Source organism: Tripterygium wilfordii, chromosome 7 (genome assembly GCF_013401445.1).
Source record: "Tripterygium wilfordii isolate XIE 37 chromosome 7, ASM1340144v1, whole genome shotgun sequence".
NCBI classification, from domain to species: domain Eukaryota; kingdom Viridiplantae; phylum Streptophyta; class Magnoliopsida; order Celastrales; family Celastraceae; genus Tripterygium; species Tripterygium wilfordii.
In genome coordinates, this window is record NC_052238.1 from 5,295,190 (window position 1) to 5,316,236 (window position 21,047).

Sequence of the window (21,047 nt, forward strand, 5' to 3'; positions counted from 1 at the left end):
ACTTACATGGTTGTTGCACGCATATACTCCCAGAAAGTTCATAATCCAGATATTTCTATAAATTACCACTTCACTTTCTTAAGAGGTCTGAAAAAAAAACAACCATCGGGGTTCCAGAGGTTTCTATAAGTCTATAATATACCATTACCACCTCTAGAAAGAGACTCACGAAGATCACTGATAAGCCTTACAGTGACCATCAATATGACTAGAACTTATTACCTTGTGCAGCAGTACATTGTGTTGCCATTGAAGGGAGGTCTTTTCAACTCATAAACCCACCTCCAGGCACGTTATTAGGTGGTCCTTGTGATGAAACTTGTCCTTGGGAAACCAATTGTGACCGTCCTGAACCTTGAACAAAAGATTGACCCATTCCTGTCCCAACCATTTGTTGCTGTTGTGGAAGCTGCTGTTGCTGCAATTGATGGAGCGGTGGTTGCTGTTGCGGCATTTGGTTAAGTTGTTGCGGCATTTGAGTAAGCTGTTGCTGCTGTTGCGGTTGAGAATGCTGTTGCTGTTGTTGCAGTTGTTGTAGCTGTTGCTGTTGTAGCTGCGGATGCTGCTGTGATTGCATCTGCTGTTGCAATTGTTGCTGCTGACTGGGTATCTGTGGCTTAAACACAACCATATCCTACATCATGGAAAGTTGAGGTTAATCAGAATGCAAAATTCTGAGTTAAATCAGCTTTGCAATTGAAAACCTTGTTCCGGAGCCTTTAGCTACAGGGATCCGTCACCACAACAGAACTTAAAACAAATTGCTTAAGCAGCAAAGGTCTTCAAGTTCTACAAGAACATTCAGAAATACAAACTTAATTTGCAGGTTGCTATCACTTTTATATTGGGTTTTAAAATGATTCATATACAAGAGAGCTTGGTTTGAAAAATGATTCATAGACAAGAGAGCTCAGAGATGCTATTAAGCTGTACAAAAGCTTGTCAGTTGTAGAAGAAAGGAATTAAAAGCAGAAAATCTCACCCCAGGAAAGAGCATTCCAATCAAGCGGAAGGCTTTGTCAGAAACAGAAAGCAGTAACGTTTGTGATGGTAATTGGATGACTGCACACTACAGAAATTAAGATGGACAGTTCAGCGTCAGAGCCATATAACATAATAAGTCATATTTCACCTGTACATAGGATTAAAGAACATAGTTGTGATTGAAATAAAAATATCCCTGCAGCACTTTTAAGGACAGGAGATATGATGAAACAAGTTAACTACAGTCACAAGGTTCATTTGCAAGTTTTTATGTGATTCTAAGCACGGGAATGTGAAGATCAATACTTTTAATATAGAGCTACGAAATAATAGAAAATCAGCTAGCTTACAAAAAAGGTAAACAACTATCGTGCACAAGACTACTGCAGTGTGTAGGGACAAACAGGATGTACGCAAACCTTACCCCACAAAATATGTGAAGAGACTGCTTTCAGGAATTGAACATGTGAACTCTAGGTTGCACCCCTACAATTCTACCATTGTACCACATGTTCGCCTATAAAATCAGCCAGCTTATGATTGAGTGAAAAATGTAGACAGGTAACCAAAGGAACTTACAAGTTTCTTTTCTTGCAGCTGGGCAAGAAACCCATGCTGATTCAATGCCCGAAATACCAGAAAATCAGCCTTTCCGACATATTGCCTAGTATTAAATAGAAGTGAAATCAAAATGATTAGAAAAATAACAACATCGAACTAAGAACAACCAAGATGAATATCTTGAGGTGAGCAAACAGTACTTGTTATTCATGTGGTCTTGAGATATGAGCCTAACTATCTGCATCGTCGGTGGCCAGTTAGCTGCAAGACTGAATGACAGAAAGAGTTCACCTAGCTGGACAACCCAAATCGATATTCATACATCTCTATTCCAAAATTTGTGGTCGAGAACAGAAGAAATCCAGCTAAATGCAGGTTTATGAGATATAAGGAATCTAAAGACTTATTGAAAAACATTTTAATGAATGGAGAAAACTCCTTTATTATTTATTTATCTTTTCCTGAATAGCAGAGAAAATCCATTGAAATTTGTTTTTAAAGGAAAAGTAATATGTATCCACACTTACTTCTCAGCAGCCGAGAAACTTCTATAGCCCTGCCACAAAAAGAATAGGGCATAAGGTTCTTTCATGTGGGGGAATATAAGCTAGAGTGGATGAAATATTAACCGAATATATTTATAAAAACATTTCATAATTCCCCCATTGGAATTAACATAAATCAGGATTTGAGAAACATACTTCAAGTCTGGTGATAAATACTGGCTGCCCTTGTCTCTGCCCAGACAAGTTTCCCTGCATGTGATTTTATCATAGAAAATTAGTGGGTCTATCATAAGACCAAATTCTGTGATAAAAGGGCCATCTAACAGTCACATTTATCTCTGTGGACATTCAAAAACAAATTTAATAAACAATCACAAGTGTAGGAGTGTTAGCCTGTGTGGTGAAATGGAAATTTGACATCGGAGAAAATTTAAATGATTAAATTTGTTTTCTACCCAAAAGCTCAAGAATTTAGAGCGTAAATGTCATGCAGAAATTATAAGAATAATTAAAATAATGATATTTGATTGTTATATACAAGATAATTATTAAAATTAAGCTTATTTAATTGTTGACTCAAGTAATTCTAATAGGTTCAATAATTACACACTAATTAGAACTCTCATTATAGATTTCCCATGGTGACTCTCATTTTAGACTTCTCCATTGAGGTAAGTGGCATTCAAAGGTTTGATAGCGACAGGAATATCTTTGAAGTGGTGTAGTCACATATGGTGTTGAGTATGGAGGATGGACTTTGAAGTGGGGTAGGGTTTGGATAGCCGGAAACTTGTTATGGCATTTGCGCACCTCATTTATAGTTGGGAATGGTGATGGTGTTTTTTTTCTTTGGCACAAGAAATGATCGGATCATACTCCTCTTACAGAAAGTTCCACGGATCTCTATGGATTTGCTAACAACAAGAAGGCAACGAAAATGATCGTGTTTGTTTCGCAACCGTCAATCTTCGAATATCAACTTTAGTAGAATACATTGGATTGTGAGTTGAACAGATTCAATATGTTTTGGGAAGCTATCTATGGTTTTCAAGCACATCGGAAGAGAGGATTTCCTCCCAGGAAAGAATCCAAGAATCGTGTCTTCACGGTGAAAAGTTTCTATGTGCAATTACTTGCTCGAGTGGCAACAAGGATTTCCCTTGAAAGTGTGAGTGGAACCCAAGAGTTCCAACCAAAGCAATCTTTTCATTTGGGAAGCCACAGGAGGCAAGATTCACACTCTTGACAACTTGAGCGCAAAAGGATGACACTTGGCAAATAGATCTTTCCTTTGCAAAAAGATTTGAAGACCATTGAAAACCTCCCCTCCCCTACAGCAAGTGGTCAAAAATTTTCTGGGAGCTGGCTTGGAAGTTTATGGGCATTAATTGGGTCATATCTAATACCCTAGAGGATGAACTAAAAGGCCTGGACAGCACTCCATAGTAGCAAGCAAAAAAGAAAACTAATCTCCAAGGTTGCTGTGGTTACATGATCGAAAATCTGGATGGAAAGAAATATGGGAATATTTGATGGCTCGGAGATTCAGCTAGGAAAGGCTTTGAATGAATGATTGAACACTTTGAAATTGTGCCTCAGTTCATCATGAAGTAGGAACTTCAATGTACTAGAGTTGATGTATCTTAGTTTTGCCTTCTTTCGCTGACTTTTTTTGTCAGTATGACACCACCTTGGTGCCAAGCAATAATCTTTTTTTAACTCAAAGTGGCATTGACATTTCCATTGCACTACCAGGGAACCAAACAGAGTCATATATACGATAGACTTACCTCCCAGACTTTAATATATTTTGATTGTGCGGACTGCAAGGCGCCTGATGTCTGTTGTGACAATGGCATACTAACTGCTGAATTGTTGCTTGCACCAAGAGGCTGGGTCCCTGGTTGTCCTTGATGAGTCATTCCCGGTGTAGGAATCATCATGCCAGTTCCAGAAGAGACACTTGATGGACGAAGACCCGCCATCATGCTCTGATTCATGTTAATCCCATTTTGCACAATTTGTCCCCCTGAAAGATTTCCTTGGCTCATGCCATGTACGGACTGTCCCACACTAACGCCTCCTTGAAGATTTCCCATTGGTAGTGTGCTCCCAGGGTTTAAATTTCCGGGCACATTAGAAGTTGTGGAAGTTAATGAACCAAGACCTGTGTTCTGTGGAACTTGCGAATTTGCTGCAAGAGTCCCTGTTACTGAAGTGAGGGCAGATTGCCCAGAAGAAAAAGCAGTTTGAGCAGCTGGCATGGAAGATGTCATTCCACTGGATATCATGTTTGACATATGCATGGCAACAGGAGTTTGACCCATGGATGGGAGTCCAATAGAAGTGCCTCCAGTTAGAGCTGCAGAGTTCATCACTCGTGCTTGAGAGAGATTGTTCAGAATGCTCACATTTGCAGCAGCAGGATGTACAGGACGAAGGGACTGTGGCATCCCACTGACAATGGGTTTTACTTCTTGCACATTCTCGCCATTTGTCATCATGTCTTGAGAAGCAGAAGATGGTGACAAAGTTTGCAAGCTGCTTGGGACACCTTGAGAAGCAGGGCGGGCAACAGTCGGAATTTGTGGAAATGTAGGTTGGCTTCCCATCGAAGTGACAGTGCTAGGCTCCTAAAAGAATATGAATCCATAAAAACATACATAAGGATTTCGGTGAAACTACAAAAGAAACAGACTAGTCTATTAGAAGACACTAAATGTTATGGACTAATGAAAGAGAGTCCCTTACAACTTTAACAGTGGCAGTAGTAGGGTTTCCACCAGAAATTGGTTGCCTGTTTATGACCGATCCGTTCACTGATAATTAAAAGGAAAAAGTATGTCCTCCGGAATTAAGAATATCAGGTAAGGTTTATTAGTGGCAGATAATAGCATTACATCTGATGTATTTAGAAGAGGTTGCAATCGAAATATAAGGCTACGTATAAAGATGTTAATTAGAAGACGCACTTTAGCAATAAGTAAAATTAGACAGATAATGTCCCTCATTAAGTGTCAACAGTAAAGTAAATCTACGTTAAATGTTATTTATACTGGTCACAAATCCTTAGAGCTGTGGACAAATGTGTACTTTGAAGCAAGTAGTTCTAAAAACTCAAGATGACAGAATAATAGTTTCCACAGACACAACATGGCAAGATGCCACCTCAAAATTGCAAAAGGGCACTGCTGACTGTTTCGCTATTAGCACCTCCTCAGTGCTCTTACCATAAATTACTCTCTCAAAAAAAGAGCATATATCAAATCAGATCTTACTTTATACAAATATACAGGGAAAGGTGGGTGACCTAAACCCATGCCCATAATGGGTATACGGTATACCCCATTTGACAGTGGCCTGCCGCGCAAACCAATTAAATGCCCCGGTCACTTGCCCTGTCAAGCAGGTCAATGAATTTCCCATTACATCGCCATTCCTAATCCAGTCAAACTAATAAACAAACAGAGAACTCAAAACCCTAGTTTAGAATTTAAAAATAGAGCATGATTGCAAAAAGTTACTTGATTCATTACTTCTTTCCTCCAAACAAAAAAGGTTGACTAACATATTACGATATTTAAGGGCAGCAGAACCACAAAATTATACAAACTAGTCAATCGCACCTAACAATAAAAAATCATCTGAAGATCCAGGGCAAGGGAAAGAATGAGAGCAAACAATGACTTAAAAACAAGCATTAACTTCATCCCTATTATTACGATTAAAAAACAAGCATTCACTTCATCTCTGTTATTACGATGTGGCTGATACAAAAACAGAGGAACAGCAGAGCATCAACAACACAGAGACTTCTATAGATATTTTTTTAATGTCTGTTTTAAGTATTTGAAAGTTTGCTGCTCCGGCTCTTGCAAAATTTGTTTGAGGCTGTTAGTGTGTCCTATTCACACAGTGTTCTTGCTTGCACTTCTTGGGTGCTTTAATAAGTTCTCCAATTGAAAAAAATATAAAAACAATACATCAAAAACCTGATGGAATTGAAGTTGGAGGTGCTCCTGTTACTAAATTGACAGAAGCAATATCCATCTTCACGGGACTTTGGTTAGAAGCCAAATTTGTTACTCCAGGACGACTTAAAGCAGCACGAGCCTCCATGAAATTCTCTGATATTAGAACTAGAAAATGAGGATTTTTAGCACTGTCAACTGGTGGATCTGTAGTGCGTTGGTTGCGCTTTCCCTACACCAACAAATCTATATGGTCAAAAAACCAAAAATAAATAAATACGGCCGGGTTTATGTTCACCACCTCCAACAAGACAAGGAAAAAGAATTTCCATTAATTCTGTAAGTGATGAGAGCATAGTCAAGCATACTAACTACTACGTAATAAGTAATAACAGGTTTGAAGGCACAATTGTGCGATTTCCTTACTCTTTCTTTCCTTGCTCTTCTCACATATCTATAAATCTTAAAAGGAAAAATGATATAGCCAATGTTTTTTAGTCCCTTCAATAGATATTAAAGCAGAATGCTTTACGAGACAGACACCTTTGGAAAGGTCAATAAAATATAACAAAATGAAAATAAATTTCACGAAAAAACTATCTTCCTTACTGCATTGTAGATTGCTCTAAGTTTTGGAAGCTGTTTCGGGCAGATGATAGAAAGTGAGACAGAGCACTGCATTAAAAACCACATGACAAATCAGCCATTGATGAATAGCCATGTTAAAGATGAGCCAACATCAGTAACTCAAGAGAGAAAACAGTACAAAGTTACCTGGGCAAATGATTTAGCAAGTGTCTCAGCATCAGATAAATGATTTTCTGTTTCTGCTTCAATATTTTCACCCCGTTCCAAATTTTGCAATTGCGGCCTATAAACTGGCGTAGGCAATGGGTAAGGGTTACTCGCAGCAACAAGAATGCAATGTCTTTGACATTCAATTCCACTTGGAGAAATAGGGAACATCTACAGCAGTTGAAAATGAGTATAAGAGTTTGCGAAGGAAACAGTAAGGGAAACCGTAGCATTGTGTGTAAGAAAATTGTATTTCAAGGGAAACCTGAAGAAAACCATAGCAATTTGCATAATATGGCAGTTAATATTAGAAGGTTTATATAAAAAAATTTACTGGACTAAAGAAGAGGGAAAAAACTGGCTTTATCTTAAAACAAAGGATTTTAATTCCAAAAAAAAAATGTTACAAAATCAATTTTGCATACCATTAGAGCTTCTGAAAGCCCCTCTGCAATTGCAGCGTCATTAAAACCACCACCACTAAAGGGTATCGCCGATAGCCATTGTAAGAAGGTATCAACATTTCTTGTCCACCCACTCCGTTGTACTAAGCAAGCTGCATAAAAGAGATCTAACTTTACAAAAATAAAAGAGGGCTATTTAAGAATTATAGAGACCCCAAACTAGTCAATCATGGTCACATTTTGTCCTCATAAGAATATCAAATAAAAAGGAGTTCCGCCATCATGATGCAACAAGAGATTAACAGAGAATAATTTGTAAAAAATGGAAAAAGGGATACAAAAGCATACCACAATAAGGTCCATGTGTATTAAATGAGACCAATGAGAACTCAGCAATCGGAGCAGAGAGCTTCTGTAGAGAGACAATATGAACATAAACACAAACAAAATCAGTGATTAGCAAGCCAGAAAGCTAACATAGAGAAAATCTTAAAACAGTATCTGTCAATGAGTTTCAACTTCACTAATGAAGTTTAAGAAGTATTAAGAGAGAGTATTTCATCTGAAATAATTCCATGGAATACCAATTTGACTTATAAGGGCACTTCAATTGCAGAAGCAAAGGGTAAAAAGCTCCAAAAAGAACTAGTGGTAAACGATGGTTTTATCAGAATGTGGTCTAAATTCCATTACTAACAAAAAGAGAGAGCAATGGAGTACAGTTGCTCTCTTGATCCAAAGAATTAAGGGCTTGCTTGGATTGGTGTTTTAGAGAGTTAAGTGGGGAGGGTTAAGGAGGGAGGAGTAACTCCACCTTGCTTGGATTGTAGAATAGAGAGTTAAGTGGGGTGAAGGAGGGGGAAATTTCCCCCCTCATTTAACTCTCCAACTCCACATTTTATGACCCCTCAATTTGGGGGGTTTGTGAGGTGAGAGAAAAGTTTGTTTATCATTTCCAAAATCATCCATACAAATTTTTCACTCATTTCATTTTTAATAGGGGTATTTTTGTACCTCACTTCTCTTAACTCTTCTTAACTCTACCCTCTATCCAAGTAAGGGTGAGTCAATGTAGTCTTCTTCCCTTAACTCCCAACTCCCCTCCCATAACTCTCCTTCCATTAACTCTACTCTACTCTTCATTTTTCAATCCAAGCAAAGCCTAAATCGAAAAGATATCTATATCACAATTGCAACAGGTCTATATATCTATATCATGTCAGCACAAATCGGATACTTCTCCCAAATTGCTAGAAAGGACAATGAACCAAATTCTTCAGCATAAACCCTAATTCTTCCTCATTCGACTTTATATGCTTCTCCTTGAGTAACCTGGACTGTGAATCAATTAAGGGCCTTAACTAATTTTTTTAAGCACTCACTGCTCACTGCACGAACTGCCCAACATGACTTAAACAAACCAGAACTTGAGGAAACAAAACCGCATTAAACTTCACTTAAAACACAGGCAACAGACCACCAAAAAGCTGTGTTTCGACCCCTTGACTTCGAAGAACACTTACACTTTACAATTTAAGCTCAAAGACCCTAAACAAGTAAACTACAAATTATTGGACCTAAGTGTGTGACACTATTTCTGCAAAAGAAAAAAAAAGGTCGATGTATGAATCCAAGGTCACAGCAAAACAACTTAATCACAACGCCACAGTTTCGACCTTCAAATGAAGTTATTTGCAAAAAACAGAACAAGAAAGGTATATACACAGAGAAACATCTCGAGCATATCGTTTTGAGGTGAATTGGGAGCGCAACAAGCATCGAGCATGACCCACAGACAAGTAGCATATGCTATGGAAGTTAATTAATATTTGTCATCCAGAGGATAGCTTAGACTTGTTTCTGTTTAAACGAAATCACTTCCTGATTACTTTTGTCTAAATAAAGACTAGGCCATTCTTTGAGCAATGTGTATAACACAAACAAAAAAGCACCATGTAATTGAATTTTTTTCAGCTCTTTTGTTCCAAGGAATTTTCAAAATATTATAACTTCATGGAAAGCCACATATTCAAACCACAGCTCCAGTGTTCGTCACTCAATACAATAATAAAGAAATCAGAATCCCTCATTCACTCCGTAAATGGGGAAGAATCAGTCAAGAAATTGCGAAGAGAATCAGTAGAGGAGACTCTTAAAGCTTAATTTCATGACATTTCTATGTACAGCGAATCAGTTCTGTAATAGATGAAGTATGCACATGAATTACAATATGACAAACTAAAAGCCAGAAATATTCCCAGATCAGTTAACAATAACCAACTTTTTTTTTTATGAATAACACTAACAAAATTGAACGTAATATTTATGTATTTTCCTCTAAAAAGTCAAAAGCCTTAAGATGTTGGTGAACTTCATAAAAATGACCCACGAGATCTGACCTACATCTTATTAATCACAGTTATAATGCTCTTAATACATTTTGGACCAAGTGGCAAGACAAAGATTTTGGTAACTTATTCATGAAAAAAGGAGAAATAAAAACCATACCTGTCCTGCTATCTCGTTACCACAGAGAGACCTGCAGAAAATAGAGTATTAAATATATGTGCGTTACAAGAGCAAACCTCCAAATGCCACAAACACCCATCAAATGCGTTTTCATTCCGATACTGCCACAATACAAACTCAATAAAAGAGTAAATCCTACTGCAACCCGATTGATATGGCAGCTTTTGGCCACATTATATTGCGGGGAAACAAAGAAATTTACCTAGTGCCGAATTAAAGGACTAAAGGACAACAAAAGCATTAAGACTTCAAAACGAACAATTTTAAAACAGCAGAAGGATTGAATTATTAAAATCACCGGACAATTATCAAACGCTTGTTATTATACAGCACCTTTTGGTTACACTTACCTCATAATTGTGAATTTTCAAACTTCAATCTCGCAAATTAAGTCCGTAAAACGGTAAAAATACCGTCATAAAAAAGAAAACCTTAACCTCGATTACATGACGCAAGTATAGAATCAAATTGTACGTGAAAGAGAGAAAATATAAAGCGAGTCAATGAACCTGACAATCTTCTCAAGATAATCAGAGAGGATGGTACGCCAGAAGGGGCCCATGGCCCCTGTGCCCTCAACGGCGATGATCAACTTCTTAATCTCCGCCATTGCTGGTGCTGCGTAGGTGACAACCTGAGCCTTTTAGTGCCGAAGATTCACTCAGTAGTTTTTCTTATGGTTTTCGGAGAGCTCTGTAGTGAGAATATGAAAGAGGTATGATTGTAGAAACTGCTTCTATTTTTGTTTGCAAAGATTCATTATATCAACTCTCGTTTTCCCCCCGGTGTTCGAACGGAAAGTCCCGGATTTGGATTGACCGGGAGACGGGGGAACTTGAGCCCCAAATTTGGTTTGTTGACTTGATGGACGCGTTCGGGAGATTTGTTTCTATTTTATTTCTTTATATGTATTTGAGAAGGGCAAAATTGTCCAAGAGCTTCCGCTTGGGGAATTGCATTTGCATTGACTTTTGGACTGAGAATTTTTTATTTCTTTTTTAATGAGGAATTGCATTTGTTTTTCAATTTTATTAGAGTAAATACTATATTTAATGGTTTTGCAGTATTGGATATTTTTGTTGGGCCCTTTGGGCCTTGGTGCCTTGCAGTTGCAGGTTTCATTCGTTAGAGGCCCAGTGGCCCAAATTACATATTAAAGATTAATCTCAGTGATTTTAAGTTTTTAACTATATTTTTACTTATTCTTTTTACCCAGCCCACTATAGCAATGAATGAGTGTTCATCAACTTCACCAACAAAAAGGGCGAATTTTAATTAAAAAAACAGAAGATGACCTGGAAGTCAACTTTTACCGATCTAAACTGAAGTCAACTACAGAAACTGTATAAAACGGAAAATTGAATTTAATACAAATTATTAGTAAAAATTCCGTACAAAAAAATAAAACTAGGAAAACTGAAGGATTCTTTATGATTATTTTGTTAGTTGAGAAGAATATTCCCGTAACGGGCATATTTTGACATTTCCAAATCACCAAGCAATGACTTTTATGTCGTTTCTGGCTCTCTGCATTGTTAATGCTGTCATGTTTTTTTTTTTTTAATATTATTAGTTTTAGGACAAAAGCTCCTTGGCCTTAGATTCACTGAAGAGACACTTTTCTTAGAGCATCCACAATGGATATAATGGAGTGTATTTCAAGTACTTGAAATGCTACTTTTTTGATAAGTATAGCGCTATATGCATACAATGGATGAAAAATGACACTTGAAAATTTAGTTATGGAAAAATAATACTTGAGAGTTGGAGTATGTATGTAGTTGATGAATAGTGAAGAGAGAGAAAATAGAGAAAGTGAGTATGAAGTGTTAGAATATATGAAGTGTTGATGAATAGTATATATTATGGGATTCACTTATCCAATCAAATTGTGCCACGCAGGATAAAGGAGAAGAAAGAGAATGGTTTTGAAGTGCTTGATATTACAAGTACCACTGTGGATGCTCTTACAAATTCTCTCTCTCTCCCCTAATTATTCCATGGCGAGCTCCTCAATCCAGGGATCTATATCTCTCTCTTTGTACGACCTATGAGTCTTATAACGGGTTTCTTTTTCTTTTAAATATTATGGTAGTGTTTTGATTTCCAATGACTCATTAAATATAAGGGCAAATGCAATGGTAAAGTGTTATTGGGCCAACAAAGATGTTGTCTTTTACTGATGTGGTTGTATTGTAAAATATGTTTTGCTTATGTGGCTATATTGGGATAAGTGTTTTGCTGATGTGGATGTATTGATATTTAATGTTTTGGTGTAGTTTTGTTGTGGATAATATGAAGGAATGGAATGTTGTTGGCCTCCATATTGGGTGGGAAGAGAAATTGTATAGAAATTTGTGTTTTGTTGATGTGGTTGTATTGGAAGATGTGTTTTGCTGATGTGGTTGTATTAGAATACGTGTTTAACTTGACTTTTTGTGTAATAGAGGTGAGAACAAGTTTCTTTCTAATTGCCCCAACATGAGGGGATGAAACACTGCATGTCTCCATGTTGGCTCAAAAATGGGACCCACATCTCACACACATTTATATTTTTACCTTTAAATCAATATTGGGTCCCACATTTATTACACAAAAATCAAATCAATAAATTTACGTCATTGTACCAATACATTTTGTTAACTCAACCACATTAACAAAACACATTCCCCAATATAATCACATCAACAAACATACAAATCTTTATACATTACCCATGCCTTGGCAAAAAACCATCATTATAGTTGCTCTAAAGGGTTAGGACTTTTTAGCTTAGGAATTAGGAGGTAATGTTGTCTCAAGAGGTTGTCGGTTCGATTTCTACCTTCAACGATATATGAATTATGCATTATAGTAATTGTGGATACTCATCCACATTGCCTAAATTAAAATAGTCCTGATTTTGACATAGTCAAATAATTATAACCTGTTTGATTGTTTTTAATCACATTAGAATCAAATGCTTTATTAAATCTACATATATCTCGAGATATTTGTATCATCTGTCTTAGTGAGTTGTGTAATGCAACATTAACGTGTTGAGTCAAACATGAATTAACTGGATCAACTCAAGTACTCAACAAGTTTGCTAATTTGCTTTTTGTATGGCATGCTATGGGCCGTTTTCAGTTGGACACAATTATGTTATGTGGGTCCTAGATGTACCAAATCCTTTATTTCTTTCGATTAATTAATAATCATAATTTAAATGGAATCATGGACAATGTAAGGATTCGAGGATCAGAACTAGAAGAAGATAGGTTAAGGAAAATGGGGGGATATTCTCGAATAATAATTAGATGATAGTTTATTAAGCTGATGTGACTCATTTATGCATAAAAGTAATGAATTAAAGCAATCCAACATATATACAAATGTGAAATATGCCTTTGAATATGGAATATTCGGTGGTGGCCGGACCACATAGTGAGAGTGAGAGTACATTCATGCATGTCTCATGAGAATATTATTTTGTTTAATTTTATGACAAAAACATAGGGATAGAAGTGAACTCAAACAAGGCATGTTTGTTCTCTAGTGTTTTTTTGTCGACACAAATTGACAATATTCATGGCCTTTCGTTGTACTAAGATTCTTCCTCAAGCCGCCACGTTTTAAATAAGTCCAGATCGCCATGCAAGCATCAATCATGTTACAACCATCAAAAAAAAGTTCACAATTTCTAGGTCATGGTCGAGGAAAAGGTCTGGCTTTAAGCAACCATAGTTTCTAGGAAATGGGCATCGACGACCCAACAGAGAAGATTTCATGTGATCTTCTTTGCTTTTTTTGGACAACAAGATTACTCTTGCGTCAACATTCTTATCTGCTGATTCATTGTCAAAGTCTTAAAGGTGTGAATGCTGAAATGAAAGAAGTGTATTTCACTCAATCTTTTATATTCCTCATTATAGAAAGAACTCAATTATACTTACGCATGGGGCAATCCTCGTCATTGTAGTTATCTTGGGGACGAATTCATTAGGAGGAATCATTCATCACTGCAGTGGTTGGAAATCTGAAGACATTTTGTCAATAGTCGGATTGGCGTATGCTACTAACCAATTGCATCCTAGCATTGGATCGCAGCAATGAAAATGTACAAACAAATTTAAAAAGTTTACGATGAAAGAATTTGTCCTTTCACAACCAAAACAATGTTCAAACTCTATTAAGATTAATTGGAATTTAAACTATCGTTTATTTCACTGCTTTACTTCAATTCATTGTGAACCTTGTGAGCATCCTTATTCAAGACTGACTAGCTATCACCATCCAACAAGGAATTCTTAACAACTAAAAGATATATATGGTAACTCTCCTATCCAAGTTTTGTCGCAAAATTTGTTTACACCATTCTCAACTTTACTCAAAAATCAAAACACACGTACAGGGGAAGCCATGGAGGTATGAGTTGAGGAAGACATAGCTGTGGAGCTAGAACGAACGTACGCCTCCATTGCTATTGTAGCCCCTCCCTTCTGCTTGTAATTGCTCGGATTGTGTTGTGTCTACTGCGGCTGTGGCATCAAAGATGCGGGCATTCGTGAGCCTTTGGCTGGTGGAGCAGCCACTGGCTCATAAATTCTATTGGATGCAGGGACAGTCTCTGCTTCCCTTGGGGCTGATGTTGCTGCATATTGGGGCGGTGGCACCCATATGCTTCCTACTACTACAAACTGTGGTGGTTGAGGATTGCTGTCGTTGTGGACAGCCGGACTCGGTCTTCTTGTATGCAGACGATATTTCTGCAACAAATATATGAGAATCAATTTAATTTTGTCCCCTTGTACAGATCGATCCCAGAACCAAAGCTTGTTCAAAATTACTAATGAGAAATCCACAGTTCATTCTTATATACAAATACCCAACAAACAAACAAACAAAAACAGTAAAGTAAATAAAACAAAATGAGAATTGTGAACTACTATCAGTATAATCACATGAGGCTATGAATATATATATACAGGAAGCACACCTGTAAATGACTCTTGACCTCATCATTAGTGAGCCCATCAACCTTCATTAATTCTCTTATCTGCTTTGGTGTAGCAACTGCATTGGTACATTTGATCAAGGCCACATATTAAAACCTAGCTTAATTGAATCAATAATCGAAATTAAGTTCTTTTGACAACAAAAAACGGATACCTTGTGATCCACCAAGCTTTTGAAGGGCGTGTAAGAATCTCCTGTGCAACTCCGATGACCAGCATCGCCTTTGCTTTCTATGAGCATTCCCTTCTCCGTCTTCCCTTTTTGCACCGCTTCCACTACTTGTCGCGCTCACTGTCTCCGTTGTAGAACTTGTCGCTGTGGTCGACACCGAAGAAGGCGCTTTTACTGTAGATTGGATGCTTTTTCCTTGGTTTTTCTCTCCGAGAAAAGGCAGAAAAGCACAGCCATTGCTCTTCACCTCCACTGCAGATGCCCTTTTCTCCTCATCCTACAATTTTAAAAAAATTCTCATTTTATTCTGACAAATTGTGGGTTTTTTGTTGTTTCATTTTCTCTAGGTACCTCCTTGGATGATGGATCTGGCGATTGATTCCATAGTTGTACGGATCTAAGCCAGTCCAATTTCTTCTTGTCACTAGTCCTGTTCTTGTCCTCGTTACGCGATTGTTCCCGATCATCATTATCAGAAGAAGAGGAAGAAGCCCTCTTGATCGGCATGAATTCCTCTAATACAGGTCCGCTACTGCTCGTCGTCTGCTCTGAACCCTCCGATTGGTTTGGCTTACTCTCCGTCGTCGCCGCCGATAATTCCCTCTTACACGCTTCAAGCGCTGCTCAAACAAACAGAAAAAAAAATCACCTCAAGAATCTGAATACTAAAAAAACCCAGAAAAGAAGAAGAAGAAGAAGAAGAAAAAAAAAAAAAAAAAAAAAGACTGTGTGGATAATTTTACCTTGCGTGACGAGCTCTAAGCTCAACGGGAGTTCCCGTTCGAAGACCCGGATCTTACCAACCTCTTTCTCTAACGCTTCGACGTAATCATGGCATCTTTTCATCTTCTCTGTATGATCATTCATTTTGTTCGTGTTCCAATACTGAAAATGATAATGTTTATCGAGTTTTATTTATACGAGATATGTGCAAAAGAAGGTATATATGGAAGAGAAGAAACGACAACTTCTGGTCTAGGCATAGATATGTCCGATCCGAACATAGAAGGGGAGAGATGAGGATAATGAAGGGGAATATGGGATCTCAACAGAATCAAGAAAAGGAATAAACTTGGATGCCAAGAAATTAACAAACCAAGTTTGCTGAATAAGCCGGTGAGGATTAGGTATACAATTGAAGAGAGAGAATGGAGAATAAAGCAAATCGGAGGAGCGCGTAAGAACCGATCTAAGTCGGGGCGTCGCATATAAAAACGAATCTTGAATGTGGTTTTTGCATTTTTGGTAGAGGGAAAGAATTGGAGTTATATATAAAGAAAGAGAGAGAGAGTAAATGGGGATTGAATATGCCAAAAGGGAGCGAGGAATCTTGTGAGCGTGCCAGACGTATGATTTGCAAGCTTCCCTTGTTTTACGCTTTTTGTATCATTTTCTTCACCGGCCATTCCTTGCGCGTGTCCACACGAGCCAATGAAGCCTGGCAACTGGCAAGTACTACCGTGTCCATGTTATACAGCAGTTAGAGCACCCACAGTGGATACTATATCTCACACTTGATACCTTACTTTTTAGAAAAGTTTAGCACTATATCCTCACAATGAGACCTTTTTGCATACTTGAAAAATAATGCTGTGCAATGAAAATTTTAGAAACACTTCAGAGCTCAAGCGTGAAGTAATTTTTCCGAAAGCCAATCAGAATGGGCCACCTGTCCTTGGTTGTTGAATTATTAGTTTACTCATTACCTTGAATGATACTGTTTAGGAATGATACTGTTTATGAATAATACTGTTTATGCATGCAATTTGTTATTGTTATTGCTACTGTTAATTAATTATATGCATGGACCTTTGTTCCAACAATAACTACATATGGGCTGTCTCTCCACCAAAATTATTTATTTAATAATTTGAAGTATTTTGTTCATATAAGAATTTATGAATTAATATAAAATAATTTCATTATTATTATAAGAAAGATAGAGGGAAAGTGGAGGTTGGTAGTTTGTTGAAATGATTTTTTTATTTTTATTATAGGAGATATGGAGGAAAAGTGAACGTTGGTTATTCTCAAGAAATGGTGAAGCTTGTACCATTGTGGGTGTCTATGAAATACACACTCCAAAAGACATTGAGTGTACAAATTTTGAGACAATATCAAGTGTGTATCAAGGGCATCCATTGTGGATGCTCTTAGAGTGTGTTTGGATTGAGGGATTTGGAGGGAAGGGAAGGGAAAGAGAGTTTCCTTCCAATTCTCTTGTTTGGATAGTTTATAAAAAATTGAGGGGAGAGATTTGAGGGGATTTGGGAGGAAGATTTCTTTAAATTTTTTGTCAAAATTCTTTCCTCCCAAAATGGAGTCATTTGGAGGGAAGAGATTACTAATTAAGTTACTTAGAAGTTTAAAACATATTTTACCGTTGAACATAACACTTAAACATAAAAAATAAGGATAAACTAGTAAATTAAACTATTTTTCTTTCCTTTCTTTTTTTTATTTATCCAAACATAGGAGAGGGAAATGTATTTTCCCTTCCATTCGCTTCCCTTCTCTTCCTTCCCTTTCCCTTCTCTTCCCTCCCCCCAAATCCCTCAATCTAAACACACTCTTAATGTTATTTTATGGTTGTGGATAGACATCGAAACCCATGGGCTCAAAGTCATTTTGAAGAATTTGAATTTGGTGTGGTATATTTGCACTTCACTATTTTCCAACTACATTCCAATATATCTAATCATAAATAACCAAAATCTCACAAAATATACCTTAAAGACAAACGAGACTTCTTTACAGAATAGAATTTGAGGAATCTAGCTGTTGAACTTTGTTTCTGAATTGAATAGTTTGAGGTCATTGCATGACGAAAATGGGGCGTCGTTGTCTGTCGAGCTTGAATCAGAGCTTAGCGGTTTGAAAGAAAGTTTCCAACAGTTCGAGAGATAATCTAGAGGGTATAATTGCATATCTTACGTACAAATTAGACGAGAAGAATTGGCAGGTTCTCCACCTGAACCAACAGAATTCAGACTCAGGTCCATCTCAAGCAACTAATATTATATCTAAAATAAAAAAATCTAGAGTCTACCATCTTTTGTTGCAGTATGAGGAATGCCTTAAGAATGCATGCATCATCCACGATGTATGTAGGGTGGGGAAGGCGTGCTCGCAAGTCTCTCATTGAAGGGGTGGAGTGTGAAAATCCTAAACCTAGAAAAAACTGAGAGGTTGAAACTAAGTGAACCTAAGTCAGAGTGTAGTTTGAAAATAGTATGGTGCAAATAGTGCTCACTTTTGGATTGAGCAGTGCACAATTCTCATGCTACATTGTGTTGCCGAAAGGCTTGTTGTATAGCAATTGCAATGGTATGTGTAGGTTTGTTGGGACATGCATGAATAGTGTATGTTTTGTGGCGGTGCATGGAGGAATGGAGTGTTATAGCAATGTCAAGTTGTTGGCTTATTTTTATTAGATCAAGCATGGGGGTACGTACTTTGGTTGGCCTCTATATGTTGGCTTCCTTTATGTAATTTGGGTCTCACTTCTTTTAATTTCAATTATGCATCACAAAACAACACGACCAATCATATTTTTAACATCGTGTCCATACATATTGCTTGTCATATCCTTTTGTGCCACGTCACCAAAATACAATTTTCAAAAAATCTAATTGCCTCAATGATCCTTACACCACTGCAATTGCTTGGGCTAATCTATATGGACGGTGGATGCCTTCTCTTGACCGGTCAGCAATCACATGATTAATTGCATACGACTGTGAAGATTTAGTCACGAAACACGCAAAACAGGATTTGTATTTCGATTAGTGAGTAATGACTTCTCCATGATTATTCTATGCTGAAGCAGAATCACATTTAATATATTAAAAATGCCTGAGAGTCCCACACACCTGGCAGTCAGCCAGTCAGGTAATTGACGGGTTCAGGTACTCTCAATGGGCTGAAAAAGAGTCCTCAAAGTCGAAACCCAATGGTGACCTTGTTTTTTTAACAAGTGTCATGGGCCTTATGGTAATGAGATTTTTAGCCATGAATGCTCAGTCTCTGGACATGTATTTTGGGCCAGGCCTACAACTGAAAGCCCATCTATCAGGCCTATTAGTAGTTCAGTTACCAAATGCAAAATTAAACAAGTTTTCTTTAATTCATTTATCTAGATATATCAAACGTTCATTTAACTCTCATATTATCTCAATATTGGCCACTTTGAATTGTCTGGTTCACATGGATATATCGAACCCGCACAGCTTTGCTTTTCGAGGAGGTCATTCATCCCAATAGTGCTCTCGTAGAAGCACGTTTAACTTCGAAGTTACTACGAGATGTTATTCTTGAAGAAAACGCGTTGTTGCCACAACTCCCAAATTAAATTTTATTATAGTGGGCAGAGAGAGAATGAACACAATGAGAAAAAGCTAGAGAAACACCCACATTAAGGAATTACAGGATATTCAACTTCAATCATCATTTATGAGAGCCCGGGCTCTGTGTAGATCCAATATAGGGTTCAAAAGAAAACTGTAAACGAAGAATTGTCATTGAAAAGCTGATCAAGATTCAAGAATCAGACTGTAATCTTGACCAGCACAAAGCAAAAGAACTATAAATAAGACGAAGAGGTAGGTAAGAATCAATAAATGGGGTTTTGGCAGTTATAGCAGTGGCACAGTTGAGTACCAAAGTACAACTACTAGTGTCTGTATGTGTGTGACACATCAAGAGGGGCGGCCATGAAGTCTCATATGGGTCACTGTTGCCTCTTCCAAGTTTCCTTTCTCATATAAGAAGAAACAAAATGGCAATCTTTGCCTTTATCTTTCTCTCATTCATCTCATAAATGTACCCAAAAACTACAAACCAAAATCTCCGGTGCGTTTTGCTACAGTTTTTTCTTTTTCTTTTCTACTTCTCTTGGCTCATGTCATTCAAGATATGATAGGGAATCTAATGCCCAGTTCAACATCTTCACACATCAAGCCAAACATACACTGATACTGCTGTTGGAGTAATTTACTTCGGAACATACATGACATTTGAAATTTTAATTCAAATTCCTTAATTGATGTATAACGTCAGATAATTAATATGATATTTTAACCAATTGGGTGATAGCAATCTCTCTGGGGTCAAGTTGTATGAACTCGTGCGGTTCTGAGTTCAATTCTCACCTGAAACAATAGCTCTGTGGTTACATGTAGGGCTTTGGTCTAACTTATCCTGTTGCTAAATAAGAAATTTTTGTGCATACTGGCCTAATGGCTTGAGTTTAAGATCATATGAACATTCAAAAGAAAAACTTATATAGTATCGTTATCGGTTAAAAAAAAAAGATATTTCAGGACTATTTGAATGTTTTCTCCATTGTACATGTGATTTGAGTACACTTTGTGCAGTACAAGCACTAATAATGCATTCAGTTCCTTAATTAATTGCATGGAGAAATTTTTGAAAGAGTGGCAAAAAGGAAGTGCATTTAAGACCAAAGCCAAATCTAGTGCTGAGTCAGAGTCTGTGTTGACTCTTTGAAATTAAGAATTAAAGTTGATGTGATGGTTGGAACAATCCATCAAACGATCCATCTGAGTTTTTGGGTCATGTCTAATAAAAAAGATGGGTCCACTAACCATTTTGTTATGCCCCATTTGTTGACGTAGCACTACTTGCAAGAATTTTTTTTATCTCAGTTATTCAAATTTTGAGAGTGATTCAGATGATATGTGACAATTATCAAATATATGTGTGTGTGACAATTAATGCATTATACAACTGAATATCCGGGAAGCATATTGCATTAATTTGGTAGTCATGTTGACGGAGCACATACATATTTCTTGTTCAATCGAGTTGGCTACACATCCATCATATTTTTCACTCACTTTTTAATACACAGTAGAGAGTTTTCACATTAATGTAGTGTAGCGTGATGGTGCTTGTGCGTGCATTTATGGACTGAAAGATTTACGATACCCAACCATGTTACCCTGCTTGGGACATTCTCATATATCAAATGTATGGCTGACCTAGTCTTGCATTCACATGCTCTTGAAACCTCCTCAATGACTTGTGAACCACAACAAGAAGAGATTTATTATGGATTGGAAATAATTAGCAAGCAAAACGTTAACAATTCAGCCGTGGTCAACTTG

At 37.2% G+C, this 21,047-nt stretch overlaps 2 protein-coding genes across 2 annotated transcripts; both read right to left on the reverse strand.

Annotated features, from left to right (window-relative positions):
- Nucleotides 1–24: 24 nt before the first annotated feature.
- LOC120002282 (mediator of RNA polymerase II transcription subunit 25) lies at nucleotides 25–10,630 on the reverse strand. Its single transcript, XM_038850973.1, has 15 exons — nucleotides 10,260–10,630; nucleotides 9,730–9,760; nucleotides 7,570–7,633; nucleotides 7,243–7,373; nucleotides 6,797–6,988; nucleotides 6,632–6,697; nucleotides 6,044–6,254; nucleotides 4,803–4,870; nucleotides 3,842–4,684; nucleotides 2,247–2,300; nucleotides 2,073–2,101; nucleotides 1,746–1,814; nucleotides 1,564–1,648; nucleotides 983–1,069; nucleotides 25–634 (listed from the first exon to the last, which is right to left on the reverse strand). The coding sequence occupies exons 1-15, from the start codon at nucleotides 10,358–10,360 to the stop codon at nucleotides 266–268; spliced, it is 2,400 nt and encodes a 799-aa protein (XP_038706901.1). The 5' UTR covers nucleotides 10,361–10,630; the 3' UTR covers nucleotides 25–265.
- A 3,261-nt stretch (nucleotides 10,631–13,891) lies between these two features.
- Nucleotides 13,892–16,202, reverse strand: LOC120001645 (transcription factor HHO3-like). The gene is made up of 5 exons (XM_038850059.1): nucleotides 15,663–16,202; nucleotides 15,271–15,539; nucleotides 14,902–15,196; nucleotides 14,729–14,805; nucleotides 13,892–14,498 (listed from the first exon to the last, which is right to left on the reverse strand). Exons 1-5 carry the CDS (start codon nucleotides 15,784–15,786, stop codon nucleotides 14,262–14,264), a joined length of 1,002 nt encoding a protein of 333 aa, XP_038705987.1. The 5' UTR covers nucleotides 15,787–16,202; the 3' UTR covers nucleotides 13,892–14,261.
- Between the last annotated feature and the right edge of the window lie 4,845 nt (nucleotides 16,203–21,047).